Here is a 20,077-nt window from a genome sequence, read left to right as displayed (position 1 = left end):
CTGTGTTCAGACAACCTGATAACCTGCACTCAATGGCTGAATCAGGGTTGTCATTGAAATGCGGGTCACTGGTTTTGTCCAATCCCAGCAGAGATAGCAAAGCGTGGTGAACTTTGCACCCAACGAAAAACCAGGGGGGTTTTTTTAATAGATTGTTAGCATACTGGACATACTGGACTTAGACATTTATTGTTATAGTTATTGTAAAACATCTTGAGATGTCCTTGGAATATTAGATGGTATATAAAAACTTTAAATAAACAAACAAACAAACAAACCTACTTTTCAAAACCAGTCCATCTTTCAACAGCACCCACACGCAACCCCCAATCAAGCCTTGGCTCCTGGTTATTGTGTTGTCTGAACCCTGTCCTTGGGTGCTTCCAGATCAAGGACTCCTAGACCTGCCTTTCCAAAACGTAGATGCATTTGTTCCGTGCTTTCCTCCTTAAAGAACTTTCCATGAAAACACAGAGGGATTACAAATGGAATATCTGGACACACACACACACACCCCGAAAATTCTGTGGATGAAGCAGGCTGCTAGCACAATAAAAAAAAAACTGGTGTGGGAACATCCTTTCTTAGTCATCCTATCCCAATGTATTTAAGGATATTTATTTAAATAGATGAAGTCTGGGATTGTCACCAATTGACGATGACTGATACTGTGTGGAAGCATTTGCTAATCTGAGTGGGGTTTTAATATAGATGATGTTCTATGTATTTACTATTTAATCTATGTATTTATTGAGCAGAGCTGGTCTTTGACCAAAATAAAGTGTATCTATCTATTTAAATAGATGCCAATTTATTTTAAGTGGCTCCTGCATTGTTTAACAACAGGTTGCTCTATGCTGCAAATGGTTACAACTCCTATCATCCCCAGACAGCATGGTCAGTGAGGAAAAGGCTCTTCGAGTTTGCAAGTTTCCCCGATCGGGAAGAGAAGTTTCGCCAAGGCGTGCAGAGCCCCCGCTCCGGTCCCAGCAGCGAGGTCCCATCTGCCCCTCTCTTTCGCTCCTTAAGACCCCTTGTTGCAAACGCATTTAGAAGATCGTGCCGCACATGCACAGCCAAGGAGCAGAAAGGCTCGAACCTCCCCAGGCGTCTTGTTCATTCATAATCCGAGGCCAGCGGACGTCTATGGAAGGGCAGCTGATTCGTCCACGCGAGAGCCGCGGGTTCGAACCCAGGCTGAGGAAAATGGGAAAAGTGGAATTCGCTCTTCCAGAGAAGCTGTTTCTTGCTTGTTTGTTGTCCGGATAAACAGATCCGGACACTGGAGGAGGCGGATTGTCCCCCCTTCCTGCAGCCATTAAAACAAAAGTGAGGATGCCGCGCAGCCCTGTCAGCTCCACCTCCGCTTTCTCTGGCAAATCCATCTTCAGGCTTGACCAGCGCCGCTTGCTCGTCTGGCGGGAGCCCCCTGGGCGTCCCTGCCCTGGGACCCTCCGATGCCCAGCTCCCGCTCCCGGCTTGCACGCCCAGGACCGTCGGTGGCCGCCAGAAGGACCGAGGGATCCGCGCAAGGTGAGGGCGGAGGGAGTGTGGGGCAGGAGGGGGGGTCTCCGCGGAACCAGGTGAGGGGAGGCCGAAGGTCCCAGGGCTCAACCCAGAACATCCCATTTCCAGGGAAAAGTGCACTTTTCATGACATCTCAAGCACGGAAGGTCCCCCTAGTCTGCAGTCCCTGGGAATGATCGGGTGGGCTGCTCCGGGCCCCCTCCATTCTCTCTGCCCCCTCGTTCAAACAAGTGATTCAAGCACAGGCTACAGTCCCACCCCCGCCCCACGTATTTCTAGGCAGGCTGCAGCCATGCGGTTGCCTTCTTTTTAGAGCAGGCACGGATGAGGTGGGCATTACAAACGGGGCTGGACTGCAATCTGCACCATTCCACACCACTGGCCAGGCTGGCTGAGGCTGATGGGACCTGCAGTCCAACCGCGTCTGGAGAGTCGCATGGTTCCCACTCCTGTTCCTTTAGAGAAACACAGACCCTGGCAGCGGAGTTTTTCCGGATGAATGCAGGAGTCTTTTGAGGGTGGGGGAAATACAGCAACTTGTGAACAAGTATGTCTTTCCGGGGGGGGGAGCTGTGCTGTGAACATAAATGCAAAACGGAAGGTGAACTTGATTCGTAGTTTTTTGGCAGTATAAACAATGGAAAAGTCCCGTTGAATAGTAGGTCCCATTCAGATCAGTTGGATTTAGAGGTGTTACAGGGTGGCAGCCTCAAGCTCTTTCGCTCCCACTTGCACAAGTCACTGGCAAAACCTTTTACTCCCCAGGCGGTCCTTTTAGCACCAACCGACTTACTGCAGAATGTGTAATTCATGTGGATTACAGGCTTCAACGTCATTCTCTCCAACCCGTCCGGGTGCTGTACATTTACTGTGGGGTTAGTACTCTCCTAGAATTCAGTCGGCTTTATGTCTGAGTGAACATTCTGGGGATCATGTCACATAACTAGACACGCTTTCTTGGGAGTAAGTCCTGCACCAGAACTGTTCAGCAGAACAGTAAGTAACTGCACCAGAACAGTTCAGCCCTGAGTAATCAGAGATTCATCAAGTCATCCTCATTCACTCGAGAAGTCTGTGCAGAAGTATGTGCCATTGGTTTCAGTGCTGGTGGGATCTGAGTTGGTGATGATTGATGGAAAAGGAGATTTGGAGCTGTATGCGGAACGCTAGATGGGCTGGACTTTTGGTCTGATCCAGCATGTTCTCATGAAAAGGTCAGCCCCACGTGCAGCTGCTGTGAAAAAGTCAAATTCCATTTTAGTCATAATTAGGAAAGGGATCGAACATAAAATCGCCAAGATCATGGTACCCGTATACAAACCTCCGGTGCGAACACACTTGGGATATAGCTTCCCTATAGCCTGAAGTGCCAGATCTTGCCTAATCTTGGCTGCTAAGCAGAGTCAGGCCTCGCTGAAATCTGAGTGGGAGACTTAAATGTTGTGAACCACCTGGAGAGCTTCAATGAGGAGCTGTATAGAAATGTGATATCATTATTATTATTATTATTGCTCCACACCTAAGAAATGATATTGTAAAGTTGGGAAAGTGCAGAAAAGGGCAACTAAAATGATCAAGGAGCTGGAACAACTCCACTCTGAATTGTTTAGAATTGAAAGAATTGTTTAGATTAGGAAAAAAATGGGTAAGGAGAGAAGGATAGAGGTGTACAAAATTATCCATGCTGTGGAGAAAGTGCAGAAGGAGACGTTCTTCTGCTTTCCATATGAGTTAGGTGTAAGATTCAGGAGAGATGAAAGGGCTTCACACAATGCATTGGAAACCATGGAACTCACTGCCACAAGATGCAGTGATGGCTGCCAGTTCAGAGGGCTTCAAAAGCGGATTGGACCAATTCATGGAGGAGAAGAATTCAAGTAAACAAGCGAGCCCTTCAGTGCTTCTCATGCTTGCTGATTTGCAATCCTCACGTACTGCTTAATGTTGCAAAGTATCTAAGCACTTCACACAGAAGCATTTAAATTTGCGGTTGAAAACGCATATGTAATACCACCCTTTTAGCAATGAATGTAGGATCCAAAGAAACACCAAAAAAGAGAAGATAAAAAGAAGCATCGGTGTGATCGTTAGTCATAAACTTGGACATACCTGGTATTTAATGGAGCTTGTTTCCAAGTTAATTGTGGCTGGGATTGAGTGGAACTGGGGAAACAGGTTCTCTGGGCACCTGCGGAATGTTCTTCCCTGTAAATCTTCTATTCAGTGGAAAGCGGAAGAAAGATCTGTATATACTGGTACAGCATATATCTGGGTGATTTTATTGTTTTTATTATTCCCAATTATTTAACGGTGCCAGCAACCAAAAACTCCTCCCAGGCCTTAATTATTCAGCTTGAAATGAAGAAGGGCTCGGATGACCTAACCCGGTGTAGCTTTTGGGTGAGTGCATGGCCTGTGATCTCCATTCATTCCTATTGCTAGGAACCAATTTTGGGGCTCAAAATTATTTCCGTCCGACCTGCCTGGATTTGGTCCCAGGCTCCGCTTCGTGGAGCTGGAAAAACGGGGTGGATCCCGCAAGCGAGCAGAGGGGGCCTGCGCTGCCTCCTTGGGGAAATTCAAGACGCGGATGCAAAGCAGAGAATGGTCGGGGCGCCCTGTAAGCACTGTCCGCTTCCATTTATCTCTTTCCTGATTCATCTGATTTGAATCGTACCCCACCTTTTCACCAGGGAAATGGGCCTACAGGCAGATAAGGGCGTAGATCGGGCTGGCTCATGACCAGGGAGTATTAATTCGTTCGCTCGTTTCTCCCTTGGGCATAATCTAAAATTCGACGCAATCGCGACGGATCCCTAGGAAGCGGTGGGCACGACAATCGAAAGACCCCGGGAAAAATTCTTCCCCATCCCACCCTCGGGGCCTAGAAAAATGTTCCTTAGCCAGCGTGGCTCCGTATCCTGATTTCTCCCCAGCCGCGGGGGGGGCTTACAAAATTCTCCTCCTCTTCATCAAAGTTTGCGTGGCGCGGGAAGGGGGGGGGGCGGGACGGGAGCTCCTGGCCTTCAGAAATCCGTGGCACAGATTTGGACGCGGGGCCGGTGGATGCTTGTTTCTCCCAACTTAAAAGCGAGCGTAAGGCTGGCTGTGAAAGCGGCTCACAAGCGGGAGCGCTTCCCATCGAGCTCAACGGGGCAAAAGCTTCTTACAAGCCGCCTCTTCGCGCTGATCGAGGAGCAAATTCCACGGGGGTTCAACGTGAGTTAAGCCCAAGTAACGATGCATAGGATCAAAATCAAAACCTTTTCCCCCACCCCCAACACACACACACAGAGGGAGGGTTCTAATTTAGACTGTAAGCACCTCAGGGCAGGGAGCTGTCGTCAAGCGAGGATGCAGTGGATGAAGGTTATATATTAGCTTGAGGCCGGTGCTAGTTTTGTCCTACAGCAAAGAAAAGCCCAGGAGGCAATCCATGCGTTTGGTCTCTGGCAAGGGTTCCTTTATAATCTCTTTTCCCCCATTCCTAAAACGGAGACAGAGAAACTCCTGGAAAGGCTTTAGGCTTAAATCCTATAGTTTGAATACAACACGGTTTGCGTCTGTGTAGACATGTATAAGTTTGTGTTGGACTACAACTTCTATCATCCTCAGCGGGCTCAACAGCCATGCAATGTAGGGATAGTAAGATACTGTAGTCTGACATTTCTGAAGGGTGCGAGCTTGGGGAGAGCAGATCATTTGCTTCTCGATTTTTAATCAGTCTTTGAAATAATAATAATAACGACGTTTTCAACAGGTTCTTCATCTTTATGATTTCCCCTGCCTCTTTATAGTGCTTTTTCAGTAGCAGGGGCGCTGACCTAATGCACCCCACCCCACTCTGAGGGTCTCCTGTTCAGTCTGAGCTTAGCTGCAAAGCTCGCAGTTGCTGGGGTCATTTTCCCAGTGACTGTACCTTGCTCCCACTGCAGGGCAAATTTGTTTGGCATGTCTTAAGTTTGAATTGCCAGTTAAGACCCATTCCGCTTGCTTGCTTGCTTGCTTGCTTGCTTGCTTGCTTGCATAAAGATCTGCTCTCAACGGACGTGAGAACTGCTGGAGCTGATTTGTTGATCTGAATAGGCACCGCTTGGCTGCGCTTTTGAGACCGTGCATTTGCGGGGGTGCTAAGATGACTGCCTGCCCATCGAAAGGCATTCCCATCCACTGCTTGGAGCCAATCTGAGCACAGAAGGCGCGTTTTGCACCCCCCTTGATGCGCTGGCTGCTCCTGAACACTGCCTTTTCTCTCTGCAGACAACTCGCTGCCCCCTGGATCCCTGGAAGGCGAGGAAATGGGCCAGCATTGCTGCACCCGGCTCAGGTGGAGCAGGAAGCCTCAGGTCTTGTTTTCCCAGATGCTGGAACGGTGCTTCAGGCACCAGAGGTACCTGTCCACTCAAGAAAGGGAGCATCTGGCCAGCTTCCTGAATCTCACCTCCACCCAAGTCAAAATCTGGTTTCAAAACAGGAGGTGCAAAAGCAAGAGGCAGCATCAAGAGAAGGGCTCATGGGGGCTCTCCCCCACACATCCTCGCCCTTCCCTCCTGCCCCGCCGGGTGGTGGTCCCTGTCCTGGTCAGGAATGGCAGAGCATGCTTCAGAGGGGCTCACGCTCCAGGCAGCCAAGCCATCACCCCACCTGCCACCCACTTCGCGCCCTTCTGCCACAACCCATGGAAGGGCAGCTACAGCTGGCATCATGCTGGGCTGTCCTCTGTCGAGTCCGGAGGGCCCGGCCCAGCCAGCCAAGCTGCAGGAGGTCCATGGGGCCACCTCCAAGCAGCACCTCTGCAGCCAGGGAGCAGAGCTCTCTTGCCAATGCACTCCTGGGGCTGACCATTCCTACGTTGCTGTTGGCCTTGGGGTCTGCAGTGTGAGTCCTGTTGAGAGTCCCCCCAGCGAAATAAATGGTTCTGCTCTAAATCAGACAATTACTAGATAAAATCCCATGTGCCACATCAGGTATTCTTTACCCATGCAGCATAATCTGACAATGAGCTTCTCCAATGGGCAAAATTAGAGGAGCTGCTTTTGGAAGGCATCCGAGCATTAATAGATCCTGCATTCATCTTCCATAGCAGCAGGGAAAGGGTGTTTGCGAGCGCTCAGCCTTGCCTCTAAAGTCACTTAAAATCATGCAAATTTTAGCACATACTTCTGTGCTGGCCCAACTGTTCATGCAACTCATCTAATAAAATACACCACCTGGCTCTTGGAATGATGAGTCTGTATATTTTGATAATTACAAGTGAGATTTGGGGATTGGGAGAAGGTAGAATCTATTCTGATAGATTCCTGAGTGCTTGGCCACAGTTCAGCAAGGGTTTCTGAAAAAGCACGGCACAAAGGCCTCTCAAAATTGTCCATTCTGTTTCTGGGCAGAGGAATTAGAAATTAGGCTGTGGGGGGGGGGGGGGTGAAAGGAACACTCTTCTGGTAGGGTGAAGGGGAAATGGGAGTTGATTTTTATGAGAAAGGACTTCCAAGCTTGGCTCTGGTGTTGATCATAAGCACTGAAGTGTCTTGTCCTTGTTCTTATTGGTTTAGGGTGTGATCCAGGGTATGTTGAAACAGAAAAAAAATCCTACAACTCCCCAGCTGTTTTTCCAAAAAGGAACCAAGGTGGCTTACATAATCTTCCTTTCCACTTTATCATCACAACAACCCTGTGAGGTAGGTTAGGCTAAGAGTCAGTGACTGTCCCACTGAGTTTCATGCTCAAGAGGTGACCAGAAGCCAGATCTCCCAAAACCCAGTCCAATGCTCTCACCACTACATCACACTGCTTTCAGGGACAAAGGCCATTGCCATGAAGAGGAGCTGTGTACATCTGTTCGGTTTATGCAGCATTTACTGCACAAATCATCTGTTAGAGCCTCTTTAAAGCCGTCTCTTAAGGAGATCTCTGCCAGCCATGCTGTGCATAAAAAAGGACGGTTCTCCAGCAGCTGCCATATAAAAACGGTTGCAGCACAGAAAAATGTTATCAGTCGCCAGTGCTGGGCAACTCATTTTACCTGGAGTGTTGATGAGCCCTCTGGGGATGGGGACAGAAAGTACCAATTTCCTTTCTTCAAAAAAGAATGAAAATATATAAGTGAGGCCCAGATCCTAGCACTGCGTCATGTTGCACCACCACAGGCAACAACCTTGAGGCCTGTTTCTCCCAACCTCAGAGAAATCCAGAGATATCTGACTGATCAATGGCAATCCAGACAAGATGGCCGGAAGCCAAAGGTGAGTATAAGGACCAAGCTTTAGCTTTCATGCCAAAGGGCCCCGAGAGCAGCGACCATCATATTCAGAGCCAACAGAAATACAATAAAGATGTAATAAAAGTGCAATAGATCAATCATCAACTGTGCCCCCGTGTGGCCAGAGATGCCACCCTCACTTTTCGAGTGGTTACTGTACAATTCTGGGCCGTATCAAAGCAATACCTGTGCAGATTTGATTTCTATTGTCTGCTAGATGATTTTGGAAATCCAAATCTGGAAAGGTGATGGAATCTCTCATGCGAACCACTGGTATGGGAAAACGTGGAATTTGGCTTTGTTGGAGGAACTGGCCGAGCAAGTTAGGCATCTAAAAGACCGTCTAGATTTTGGCACATTTGAGCACGCTTGGCCACCATTTATCAACTTTGTTGACGAAGAAGGAGATGAACTCCACTCTGCCCCAGCGACACGCAGTCAGGCTTCCCTTCCGCCCGGAGATCTGGACAGCCAGGTTCTCCAAGAGCTTTTTCACTCTGAGATTTCTCCTCTCTCCACACTCCCGTTATAATTGGTAGCAATGACATGTGTACTTATGAACTTATCTACTTTATGTTTGATTATTAATTATTGGTAAACTATCTGGTTGTTGTTTTAATAATAAATAAGTTTTAAAAGCAATACCTGCGCAGTGGGTATTGAAGTATTTCTATGCTGGCTTTCATAAAACATTTCAAGATAAGGGACAAAGCAAAGCAAAGCAACAGGTAAACACATCTAAAATGTCACAGTCATAAAACCAAATATCAAAATGATAATAGAGAAGGCCAGTTTCTTGGCTGCAGCTAAATGGGCCTCTACAAATAGCTACACCACCAGGACTCTTCCCCGGATGACCAAAGTGGTCTGGCAGGTGGACCAGGAGCTGGAACACGCTCTTAGTAACTTGTTGAAAGCATGGAGTATATTTACACACAGTTTTACAGACAGAATGTGGAAAGAGTGGCAATAATTCAGTTCTGCCTCTCTTGGAGCAGCGGTGATAAGCCTCCTATCAGCCTTAGATAGGATGAAGGTAACACATCCCTGCCACTGTATTTCTGAAAAAAATAAATGCCAGCCGTTACCCAAATCTGTCTCCATCCCAAGGTTTTACACACACACACACACACACACACACACACACACTATGCTGGCAATCGCTTTGGTGCTCCGAGTCCAGCAAGTTGGTCAAAGCCCAGTCGGGTGGCTTGCACATTATTTTGTGATGATTCGGTGCCCAAGTGAAGGAACTCCGCTGCATCACTTGCCTGCTGATTTACTGCATCTTGACCCCACTTTTCAAATGCCCGTCATCTCCCAAAGTGGTTCACCTGAATTTAAAAAAAGCAGAGAGGGAAAGGACTCGCCCTCTGGCCTACAAACCAAGGTCTGTTGGGTGGGATTGGCCCAGTAGACCTTCCCTGGCGTAGACCGAGGCTCCCACTGCTCGGGCAGATGGCTGGGGCCAGAGAGCCTGCTCTCCCGTACTCCTTGGCCACTGTCACTCAAGCGGAGTCTTCCTTCTGGCGCAGAGCGGGGAAAGCCCTCCCTGCAGCTGTTCCTTCTCTGGCCAGTGGGGGGGGGGGCCAGTTGGCCACCCACTCGGTCGCTTCATTTCTGAGAAACAAGCAGTGCAGTATCAGAGCGGCCCTCAGTCTCCTGGCTGATGGAAGAAGCCAACAGGGCTCCCCTTCTGCTCTGCCCTCCAAGGGCAACTGCCTGTTGGAGCCAGGCATCCTTTCTGTCCGGGAAAGCATATTCACTGCTTTTGCATGGCGGAGTCAAAGGATGAGGAAGGTTTGACATGCTCCATCCCAAACACAGCAGTCCTGAACTAAACCAGAGCTATGCCTGCTTCTGCAGAGGTAACTCTATGACTGGGTGAATGCTTCATTTGGCCCCGAGCTCTGTACAACTGCTTACTCGCTCGCTTTCTCTGGCCAGCGAATGGGTCCAGCTGGTCTCCCCATTGCCTTGATGTCATTCCTGGGAAAGTCAGTCTGCAGCCTCTCAGGCCCTCTCACAGCTGAGGACAGAAGGATCTGGGTGTTTTTCCCACAGAAAAATGTCTTACAGGGCCCCGGCTTTGCTTTCCATAAATCTAGCCAGAGCGGCTTCCAAAGACTGGCTCGCAATAAACCCAAGAGGAGCTGCTGATCTCAGCAGGCAGCCATAGGATGGATCCATCCAGCAAGGAAGCCAGAAACGTTAGTCTCCTTGTTTCACTCTGCAAAAGCCGGAGGGCAGGCAACCCACGGCAATCACCGCCGGAGGTCTCAAGTTCCACATGTCACCCTCCCGAACTGGCCCTCCCTTGTCAGGGTGTGAGAAGGTCATTTCCCCCTGGCCCTAAAGCAAACATGTCCAATGTGCATTACAGGTGAAGGGGCTCAGCTAAGCTGTTGAGCAGATTGGGAAGGGAAGGGGAGGTTGCAGGGGCCACCCAGCCTGCCCGGCATCTAATGGTTTGCACAGCCACTCACAGATCTTAATTTGCTCTCCAGAAGGCTGTGGGTGCAGAGCATTCCTTGCAGGGCATGGTGACTGGAGGCACCTGCAAATATACTGTTGGTTTCCTATTGCTCCATAAATCTTCCCTTTGCGTGAAGGATCTTGGGGTTAAGCTTTTGTTGCTGAAGCTTCTTAAAGATGTAGCTCTGGGTGCCAAAACCGCCGACTGGACATCCTGACACAGCCTTCACCAAATCAGTGCCCTCCAGGTGCGTCAAACTACAGTTCCCAGAATCCTCCAGCCAATTCTTCTGGGAGTTGTAGGACAAAACATATGGACAGCAGCAGGTTTGGGAAGGGTGTGTTAGGAAGTGGTCCATGTCAGCTAAAAGCAGCTCGTTAACTGCTCTCTTAGTACACAATCTTGAACCGAAGTGTCTCAAACCAAGTTCTGATTAGGGTGGCTTCTTAGGAATCACCAAAAAGCAAACGAAGCGGAAATGCTTCATCCAATAAGTGGGTCCAAAAGCTGGATATTTGCATAATATTTTGTAGGCTAATTCATACACATAGATGCAAATGTAGAAATAATATGCAGAAGACTGCGAGCTCATGTAAGCTTGATTGCTCAGAAACGCTTTGTCAGAGTCACTCACACAAACCATTGAAACTGGAAGGTGCATCCTTCAGAATGGGCATTTTGATGCACTCCAAAGATGCTGAAGCTGGATTAAGTGATTTGGAAATGGCATCCCCTCTTCTGAGGAACATGCAGCAAGCATCTGTCAGCCTCTTTTCCTTCACGTTCACAAAAACCTTGTAGATGACCATCAGCTGGAAATGAAGGTGGCCATCAGTCCTCTTTTGCAAGAGACCATCCTCTGCTTCAAGGATGGACATCCCCCTTCTTGAAGGCATCCTTTCCTTGAAAGGCGATCCCAGCCAAGTCCAGAGGATAGTTCTTTATTTGAAGGCATTCTTCAAATAGAAGACATCCTGCCGAGCCATGCATCAAGCTAGCATGTCAAGTCACCTTTGCTAAGCTGGAAATGGTGCTTCACGGGGATCATTCTCGCGTCAGTGTGTGCACTTAGCTGGGGAAAAGGCGCAGGCCACTTCATGGGGCTTACTTTCAAGCACACCATCCTTGCACTGTGCGGCAAAAACCATTTTCACATTTCTTGCTTGTAGAGCAGCACCGCATATATCTGATGTACCTTTGAAGGTCCTTGTAGGGATGAGATGGAGAGCTCGGAACACTTTCAGCTGCTATATAAATGCTAAGTTGTTATTGATTGCTGCTGCTACTACTTGGATGAACATTCAATTTTAAAGCAGGTTTCATCTCTTTTATGTGTCACATGAAACAGCACTCTGAACAAAATTCTTTAATGTGAAAAATACTTCTGATCGGGTTGAGAGTTCATGGCCAGTGGCTCAAAGTTAACCTGGTAAGTACATGGCTCGCCAGAGCTGCACCCCATCAGGGCTGGGCTAACTGTGCACACTGAAATCCTTTACTCAGCAGTAATTCCCAGTTACTCCCCAGCATGCAGAAGGTAGTCTCCAATGCTAGACGACTGTAAAGAGCTAGAGTGGTGTGATGGTTCTGGGACTGAGGAGTGTGGGTCTGGAGTGTAAGTCTGGGACTGAGGAGATCCCTACTCAGCCATGAGTCTCACTGGAAGACTTTGGGGCAGCCACAGAAACTCAGCCCAGCCTATCAGGCAGGGTTGGTGTTGGGAGGATCAGAATGAGAGGAGGAAGAGAATTATGCAAGTTTGCTCGAATTCCTTGGAAGGAAATAAAAGTGAGGTATCAATACAATAAATGCTGAAATGATTGAAAGCTGAGTTAGTGCCTTCAATCGGTCTCCTCTCCGTAAGACAAGCTTTGGATGCTACCCACAAGATTGTCGCCTTTAGATTAGTCTAGCGTTCTAATTATTCTATCTCACTGCTCCTCTGTGAGAGGCAACCTTGCCAGTAAAGTTTGCTTCCTCTGGAAAAAGAAAGGGCTTTTTAAAAGCGTTTGAGAATTGTGTAAGGGAAAGAAACAATCAAAAGTTCTCTAGCAAATGGATGCAATCCCTCAAAGGAAAGAACAAAAATGTCATTTGAGCCAAACTGCACTGAATTCTGAAGAGGCTTACTTCCGAGTAGAGAAGGCAAGAGCGGCCCAACTGACACTACTCCGGCTGCAATCAATAACTGAGGGGAAGCCCCATTGAACTCGGTGGGATTTCCGGCTCAGACACGAACAGAAACCCACTTCTTCCATGCCAGCACCCTCGTTGGGCCACAAACCGCAACCTCGGTTGTAGCCCAACGAGCTGGCTGGCTGGAGGCGAGGCGAGGCGAGGCGAGGCGCGGTCCAGCTGGGGCTGATGGGAACCGCAGCGCAGCCAAGAGCCTGCCCGACGTCCCGCACGGTGTCCTGCGTCCAAGTCGAGCGTGCCCGCAAGACCGGCGCCCCTTTCTGCGAGGGAGCTCCGCCGCGCACCGCGGAAGGCGCCGACGGGCGGCCCCCTCCCGCGGCGCGGAGGCCCCGCGAGGCGGACCCCGGCGCCGGAGGCACCAATCCCCAGCGAGGGGGCAGCCGAGGCTCCCTCTCCGCCCCGCCGGCCCGCATAAATGGCCCTCGCGGCCGCCGCGCGGGAGGAGCGCGCCGCCAGAGGCCGACTTCCGCTGGGGCGCCCCCGTCCGGGCACGCGGCGCCCACCGCCCGCCGCGGCTCATGCAGGCAGCCGGGCAGCGCCGCTGCTCCCCCGGCCGGCCGCGGCAGCCGCTCCCGCCCGCGCAGGGCGCTGCCGCCGCCTGCCCCAAGCAGCTGACCTCGTTCCTCATCCAAGACATCCTGCGCCATGGCGGCGGCGGCGGAGCCGGGGAGCGGAGCGCCCGGGGAGCGCCCGAGGAGGCGCACGACCCGCGGCAAGAGGAGGCGACCGCCAGGGAGCGCCTTCCCCCGGCGGCGGCCGCCGGAGCGCCCCGGACGGGTAAGCGGTCGGAGCGTCGCGGTAGCGCCGGGGAGCCGCGTGGTCCCGCAGTTAGCACAGCCTCCGCCGTCCTGCCCGGTGCCGGTCCGATGTTTGCTTAGGACTGCGATCCCAGCAGCGCCGTCCTGCACGGCCCTTGGCCGGCAGTGCTGGGAACCGAAGTCCAAACCTTGGGAGGGCACCGGGTTGGCGAAGGAGGGCGTAGAGAACCGTGCGTAATGCGGGGAGCCCCTTTCGAACCCTCGCGCCTTCTTGAAACTCGGTGGGTGAGTTCGAGGCAGGCCCTGTTGGTCAGCCAAAGCTACCTCGCAGGGTTGCTGCGGGGAAATTAAAATTGCTTGGCAGAACCTACCTGTTGCTCTGGTCCCTGGGAGGAACAGCGAGACCATGGAACGTAAGTGGAGGGCAAACCGCTTGACTGCAGGCCTTCCCGTGGCCAAGAACCCTTGGTGAGTTTGATGTGCTTCGAGGGCTCAGGCTGGGGGGCATCTGGACATACAGTAGAGTGGAGATGGCAGATTTCTCTTGCAGCGATTGTGGGGACCACCTTCCATTACTGGTGAGAAAACAAGATCCATTTTTGCTGGAAAAACTGCCTGCAAGAAGAAAACTAATCTCACATAGGGAAAAATGCTCCACTGTAGTCTTTTGCTGTGCTCGTTTTCTACTTGCAGGGAGCAGCTTTATATATAAACACTATTTAGCAAAAAGTTTTTCCCCTTTTGGAGTCCAAAGAAGACATTTTTGTTCAACCACCTGCCTATAGAAATAGAGCTTTGTGTGTTAGTGGATGAGCAAATGGAAGATGGCTTTTTCGGTGGCAGTTACCTGTGAGAGTTAAGCTGAGCCTCCATGCCTAGAAGCAGCCTATCACTTGATACTCCTGCAAGCTTCCAAAGACATCTGAACATTCATTGCTGAGAATAAATAGTAAGACTAGGTGGACACTAGTCCTCATCAGGTGCCTGTTAAAGATCACTTAGCAAAGATTTAATGATTAATTTAGGTAATCAAAAGGTCCATCTACACATCTATATGAGTGCCTGAAGCATGCTGTAAGCAGTATTGCAAGAATCCTTGCAAGGTAAGCCAGAATTATTTTCCCTGTTGCAGATCTGGAGAAGGAAAAGGACAGTCCAGCGCAGAGCGCATGCTGTGCCAGTCAGTCCCCGCTCCATCCCGTTCCCATTCCCGTGTTTGCAGGGGGGAACACCAGTCCTTGGAGTCACTTGTGAGGGCATTCCCAAGCTCCAGTGCTGCAGTTTTGGAGCAGAGGGGTTGTGGTGGGCCAGCCTTCCCCCGCCTGGTGAACTCCAGAACTTTTGACCTTCCACTCCAAGCAGCCCCAGCCAGAATGAGAATACTGGGAGTTGTACTCCGAAACCATTGGAGGGCGCTAGGTTGGGCAATCTCCCTCAACTCGGCACCTTCCAGGTGCGTTGGGCTACAATTGCCATCACCATCTAGCTGGGGATGATAGGAATTGTGGTCCAGTACATTTGAAGGCTCCCTAGAGTTAAGTGAGATTTGAACTGGAGACCTGAAAGTGTTCTTTCTTAGACTGCATCCAATGTACAGGTACTACAGAGCACAGAGAAGATCTTGCTTTTCAGGAAACATGCCTTAAGGTGCTTTTGTTTGCATTACAGCAGCCCTTTGTTATTTCTTAACCTCTTCTAACCACCCTGATATATTTCTATTATTGCTATTATGATCATGTTATTTTTATATCCCAAGGCTGTTTACATAGTCCCCCTTTCTCCAGTTTCTCCCCACAACAACCCTGGGAGGTAGGTCAGGCTGAGAGGCAGAGACTGTCTCAAAGTTACTGAGTGAGCTTCAGGACTGAGCAGGTACCAGAACCTGGCTCTTCCAAGTCCTGGCCCAGCTCTCTTTTGCTCTCGTTTGCTGGATAAAGTATGAATTTTCTGTCTTAATAGATATTCAGTGGCAGATTGAGGTCCAGGGAGGTTTTGAATTGGAGGTAAAAGGGAGAAATTAGAAGCACTGCTAAGTTGGTGGTTTGGATCCATAAAAACAGGGAAGATTCTCCCTCAATTAAACTCAGACAGCTTATAACATTCGTTTAATCCCCAAGAATCTCATAAAAGTTGCATGGGAAAAGATCTGCAACAAACGTAGATGGTAACATGGGAGTTATAGTCCAACACAATTTACATGGCCCCAGGCTGAGGAAGGCTTTTCCTTCAAGCTGGCCAGACAAAAGTTGGTTTCTTTTGTAAATTTTCCCAGGGATGAAAGCAAGCGGGTGGGGAGGGACACTTGGAAATAGAAGCTGAATTAAACTTAAATTAAATTAAACTCTCTGCAGTGTACACTTGACACACAACAGTCTCAGAATGCTTACTCTTAAGTAAGCTCCATTGTGTGTAATGCAGCTTGCTCCCACGTAAGAGTGCACGGGACTGTAACAAATGCTCATGTGTCAGGATGGAGGAGAAATTTTGACCTTCACCGGCTGTCCCAGAAATATGTAACTAGATTCACTTGTTTGAGCCATCTTGAGACATATTTGCTCTGGTTAATTTTTTTTCTGCCTGTAATGTAGCTGTTTGTTTACATGTTTAACATGTTCATCCTTCAAGGAACTCACTGAAAAGTTGAGCTCATTAGGAATAAACTTGGGCAAATAGAATTATTGTTCTTATTTTATTGGGCATTTGAACCATTGTTTTTTTGTCTATATCCAAACCGGATATTTTGCACAGGACACCACTGTGTAAAATGTTAATTTGCTTTCATTTTAAGCAGATGCATGGTTCACTTTTTAATGCATATAGTATCATCTGCCTTTTTGTACCAGCCTTGCCCCTTTTGAGCTGATGGTGGCATTGACTGATGTAGCTTAATCATTTAATCTTAACAACATCCCTGTGAGGTAGGTTAGCTTGTGCGAGGGTGCCAAAGGTCACCCACAACACAATTGCCAAATGCTACATTGCACTGCCACTAATCACTGTTGGTTTGTGATTGCAAAATTGTGCGTGTGTGCTGTTAATCTCCTGAGCCTCTGAATTTTTTTCCAAGAAAAGATGTTGGGGAAATTATGTCTGCAACTTCTGAGTGTATGTATTGAGCAAGTGTGTGGATCTGAGAGGGCTGTGCAGCACCTGCTCTGCAGGCAGAAAGTTCCAGGTTCAATTCCCAGCTTCTCCAGGTAGACACGAGGAAAAGGTCTGCTTCAGAGTAACTGCCAGTCAGTGCCAACAGTAACTGAACTAGATGGAGCAATGGCTTCTTCTGTTCCTCTGAAACATAATATCCTTCATAGTCACACTTCTCAGCATTTCATGAGGCAGCTCTTCACAGAAAACAACCAAAACGTATCATCTGGCATAAAATACATTTGGAAATGAGTAGCTAGAAGATCTTTTTAGCTAGGAGATCTTTGCACATCTGTCTTTTGGGAGAATACGTATTAAAATATGTACTTAAGTATAAATGTGCATGCACATGCCTTTTGTTGAAAATTAATGCAAAGGGATACTCAGCTCTTATAAAAGATTGACTGAATATACTCAGGCAAAACATTCTCATCCCCAGGACATGCTCTCAGCTTCTTAAAAAAACAGCAAATCGACACTGACAAAGAGTAACGGAGCATGTGCAGAACTGGCGTGGGCCAGAAATGAATTTGTTCTGTTTCCAGTGGGCTAGATCTGAAGCGGCCATTCCTCCAATGGAAGAAGGCGCATCTGGGCTCCCCTGCCCTTTCCGCAGCCCTGAAGATGCGGGTCGTCAAGATTCAGAGAATGTGAGGGAGAACAAGCAGAGGAGAACAAGTGGCATCCTTTGGCTGCCAGAACGACAGTTCTGCATCCAACCCCAAATCGTTCCTCTTAGTCCTAGGTTTTCCCCCCATTGTCATATTGATAAATTCACAGTGAAAACATGATTGATCAGCTTGTAACTTTCTCTTCTTACTAGATTTGCCTGCAGAGACCTGCCTGCCCAGCTGTGGGAGCCCTCCGCAGTCCTCACGGGAAGCCCCGAAGCAGCAGAAGCGCTCGCGGGCTGCCTTCTCCCATACTCAGGTCATCGAACTTGAAAGAAAGTTTAGTCACCAGAAGTACCTGTCTGCCCCTGAGCGAGCACACCTAGCCAAGAACCTGAAGCTCACTGAAACCCAAGTGAAAATCTGGTTCCAGAACCGAAGATATAAGACCAAACGGAAGCAACTAGTCACAGGGCTTGGGGGACTAGATAAGAACTCCACCCTTCCGGTCTTCAAAGAAAATAACTTCTCCAGGGCTACCCTGGCCCTCAGCTACCAGTACAATCCATATTTATACTACCTGAATGGCTGGAGTCCAGTCTTGTGGTAGCTGATGATCCGCTGGCCACTTAGTGTAAGGACGTCAACCGCTGTGGTGGACTAGCTAGCCAGCCCGACTTTGGCTAGAGACGTTTGCCATTCTTTTCCCTTCTCCACCTGCAGGAACCTGAATGGAACTCTGGACCTAAACTCGTTGTACTGTACCAAAAAGGTCGATCCAAGCGGAGTTGGGCTTTCCACAATAAATCCAATAGTACGTGGTCCTTACTACTGTTGCTGCGCACGTACTACTACTGGGATCTGGCCATCTTTCCTTCAAGCCAGCGCTGCAATGGACTTCTCCCCATTGCTCATCAAGGCACGTGTTGTAAACAAACTGCTCCCCTAGCCTGTGAAAGACATTGAACAATGAAAGCCCAGAAGACTCCTGGCCACAGGGGGAGATCGTAACTACAAAGAATGAGCTTAAAGTAGCACCCTCATTTTGAGTTCTTCAGGCCTGGGATGACCATCCTTTCGCCTGGACATGCATCCGAGGTTCTATTTATCTTAAACAGGTCACCCTGCAGCCCAGACAGAAGTTCTGATCCACCTTCAAGACATGATGAGATGGAAGATAAATTGGAAAGGGCCCTGAAGACCCTGCTGCCAAGTCAGAGTAAGCCGTTCTGCCAAAGAGTCTGACCTGGATTAAAGCCGTTCCCGTTCGTGTGTTGTGTCTCTGTATGAGAAGCTGTCCTGGCCTCCGTCTACATGCTGCCGCTTGGAGAGATCATTGCAATGGGAGAGGTTCAGGTTTCTTCCCACTTCCAACGACAAATGTTTCTTCAAGTGTGGCTGGCTGATTCAGGGGTATATGTTGGTTTTTTGATAAGTTGGTTAGTTCGCTGCCATTTCCCTTATCTCGTCAGCCAAGTTCATTGAACTGAAATGTAAGACAGTGGGACAATTTCTACAAATGTGCCTTATTGAGCTGTCGAAGGAAGCATGAGATAAGATGCAGTTGAATAAATGCTATTGTGTATTGTTCAAAGACGAGCCAATGTTTAATACTGTGTGGTTTTATTTCTGGCTACTGTTTCCAGAAGGGTCATCTATCACACCAAAACACCAGAAAGTCACCTTTTGCCTTAAAAACTAACCATTTTATTGGAGCATAAACTTTTGCTCGTTTTATCAGGTGCACATTGTTTTACAGTTATTTATTTATTTATTTAAAACTTTTATATTCTGTCCCTTATGCATAGCATCTCAGGATGGTTTACAATCATTAAAATCAAAATACAATAAAACATTCTGTAACAATATAATGAATAACATATAACCAGTAAAATAAATAAAAAGTGACTGTTAAACATGAAAATACTAATTTTTAAAATAACGGTTGAATAAAAAGGTTTTGACCTGGCACTGAAAAGAGTATAAGTTCAGCACCAGGCAAACCTTTCCGGGGAGCACATTCCATAATCTGGGCACCACCACAGAGAAGGCCCTACTTTGAGAAGATGTCCTTTTTCTTCCTCGGAGGGTTCTCAGAGCAGGTTATGCACCAGTCCAACACATCTGGAGCACCCCAGTATGGGGAAGGGTGTCGTTATTACATTGCACTTATATCCCAGGTTTTTTTTTCTCTTGTGAAGAACCTAAGGCAGCTTACACAGCTCTCTGTTATCCTATGAGGTGGGTTGGGCTGGGAGTCTGACTGGCCCCAAGTCACTTAGGGAGCTTAATGGCTGAGCAGGGACTAGAACCCAGACCTCCCGGGTCCCCAGCTCTGCACTTTAATCACTACACCCTTCAGGTGCTATACAGGACTGCAGTCTAAAATAGGAATAGGCTGACCTCAGACTCACTGATTCGGTGATTCCCCCCGCTCCAAGATCCACCAAACAGAACCAGAAGCACACCTACACTTAAAGGACAGAGGCCACGTATTTATTCCCATTCCAAAACTGAAATGAGCACGGCTCTTTCGCAAAAAAAGTCTGCTCCCACTTCCCTTAAGCATTCTTCATTTCATCAGTCGAGGCATTTTGTTGCTGATATTGCTAAATAGTCAGAAACTCTTGCCCATTCTTTGCAAATCACCCCAAAATCTATTGGTAGGTTCTAAACTGCCTTCTGCCCGTCCTGAGGGAGCAGGGGAAGACTGAGGAGTGTTTATTAGGTGCAAAAAGTGCTAGTATGATGAAGACAATAGACAATAGTGTTCTATCAAAACTGATCAGCAGAAGGTTCCAGGCAGGCCAAAAGGGGTATTACTTTATACCATGCATAGCTAAATTCTCACAAAAGGCAACGTGATGCCCTTTTAATCAAGAGGTGAACCTGCAACAAAATGTTGTATGGCATAAACAAAACTGCCAGTATCACAATGCTGAGGAAAAGAACACTTTCTAAGCACCAAATTAAATCCTGCAGAGAAGCTCTTGGGCTATATTCTAGCCATGGGCGGCGCTGAAGACCAAGGGGCAGAACTACAAAGCCAAAACTACAAGTATGTTTCAGCTCAAGTCTTTTGCATCTATTAGCAGGCCTAGAAGAT

At 48.5% G+C, this 20,077-nt stretch overlaps 1 protein-coding gene across 1 annotated transcript in view; it reads left to right on the top strand.

The window, feature by feature from the left end:
* NKX3-1 (NK3 homeobox 1) overlaps positions 1-18,556 on the top strand; it is a 41,614-nt gene extending 23,058 nt beyond the window's left edge. Inside the window, exons 2-5 of the mRNA XM_044437379.1 lie at positions 1,392-1,533; positions 5,788-5,917; positions 12,983-13,235; positions 17,184-18,556. Of these exons, the coding sequence (XP_044293314.1) occupies positions 1,392-1,533; positions 5,788-5,917; positions 12,983-13,235; positions 17,184-17,581 (923 nt within the window). The 3' untranslated portion in view covers positions 17,582-18,556. The remainder of the gene's footprint in view (positions 1-1,391; positions 1,534-5,787; positions 5,918-12,982; positions 13,236-17,183) is intronic.
* Positions 18,557-20,077: the final 1,521 nt, after the last annotated feature.

The sequence above is a fragment of the Varanus komodoensis genome, unplaced genomic scaffold (assembly GCF_004798865.1).
Source record: "Varanus komodoensis strain SLA01 unplaced genomic scaffold, ASM479886v1 scaffold30, whole genome shotgun sequence".
Classification (NCBI taxonomy): domain Eukaryota; kingdom Metazoa; phylum Chordata; class Lepidosauria; order Squamata; family Varanidae; genus Varanus; species Varanus komodoensis.
Note: the sequence above shows the minus strand (reverse complement) of the source record. Positions and strands in the feature narration are given on the sequence as shown.